Below are 1090 nucleotides of genomic sequence, written 5' to 3' on the forward strand. Positions count from 1 at the left end.
GGAGAGATTCACTCGCTCCTTCTAGTGGCCCGTAATTGCAGCGGGAGGGGTTCATATTTAATTCYTCACAGGAGGAATGCAGTATGTAACCTCTGTGCTATATACCGTGGCACACGCTTCCAGCACAGGAATTAAGAGAGCAGAGAAAAAGCGTCCTTGTTGTGTACTATAGTGTGGCCATTTTAAAGCTCAAGATGTGGCTATCGCTTTGCAGCAATTGCTCAAGGGTAACTGACGACTTGGAGATGCTCATTCCTCAGTAAGTCATCGAGGGGGCTTTCATGGGTTTCACTCGGGCACGAAGGCTCTCCACGGCACCTGGACAGCCAGCCCAGTCCTATGAATTTCACCACGCTCTGCCTTTAATAAATAGATATTTATTAGGGGGGCCCGTGACACAGATCAGACCCCAAGGCACGCGGCGGCTCTGCTGCTGCCCTCACGCGGGCGCGGGGCCGGCGCGGAGTTGGGCATTGAACTTTCCCGGCGAGTTTGCGAGGCTGCAGCCTGGCGAGCAGGAGCCTCCCGTCCGCCGCCTCCTGCCGCGCCATGGTGCGCGCGGCGCCCGCCGCCTCGCTCGCCCTGCTCCTCCTGTGCGCAGCGGCCGCAGCCGCCGGCAGCGGCAGCCCCGCCGGGCCGGCGCCCGCCGCCGCCCGCCGGCAGGACGAGGCGTTCTCGGCGGCCAGATGCGCCTCCAGGTGCCTCAGCCTGCAGATCACGCGCATCTCCGCCTTCTTCAAGCACTTCCAGGTAGGGACGCGGCGCCCGCTGGCCGCGCGGCGCCGCCCGCAGGTGCTCGGCGCTCCCTCGTCCCGCCGCACCTCCGGGAACGCTCGGAAAGTTTGAGCTTTGTCCGTTTTATCCCGCTGTTTGTTTCGGCGAGCGGCGCTGCGGGACGGGCAGCGCTCGGCGCCGGTCTCCTGCGAAGGTGAGGGCGGCTGCGCCCGCCCTGGCTCCAGGGGCGGCGGGACGCGCTGGATCCTGGCAGGACGTGGGCACGGGAATAAGGTCGCRGGCGCCGCGAGGGAGCCCTGGAAGGCGCCGGGGGGGCGGCGCGGCGGCCGCTCGCTGCCAGCGGCGGGGCTGCCCA

General features: G+C 66.1%; 1 protein-coding gene across 1 annotated transcript in view; it reads left to right on the top strand.

The window, feature by feature from the left end:
- The first annotated feature begins 549 nt into the window (after window positions 1–549).
- ANOS1 (anosmin 1) overlaps window positions 550–1090 on the top strand; it is a 119870-nt gene continuing 119329 nt past the window's right edge. The window contains exon 1 of the mRNA XM_026047175.1: window positions 550–750. Within this exon, the coding sequence (XP_025902960.1) occupies window positions 550–750 (201 nt within the window). The remainder of the gene's footprint in view (window positions 751–1090) is intronic.

Source organism: Nothoprocta perdicaria, unplaced genomic scaffold (assembly GCF_003342845.1).
Source record: "Nothoprocta perdicaria isolate Ctin4 unplaced genomic scaffold, notPer1 scaffold_109, whole genome shotgun sequence".
Classification (NCBI taxonomy): Eukaryota; Metazoa; Chordata; class Aves; order Tinamiformes; family Tinamidae; genus Nothoprocta; species Nothoprocta perdicaria.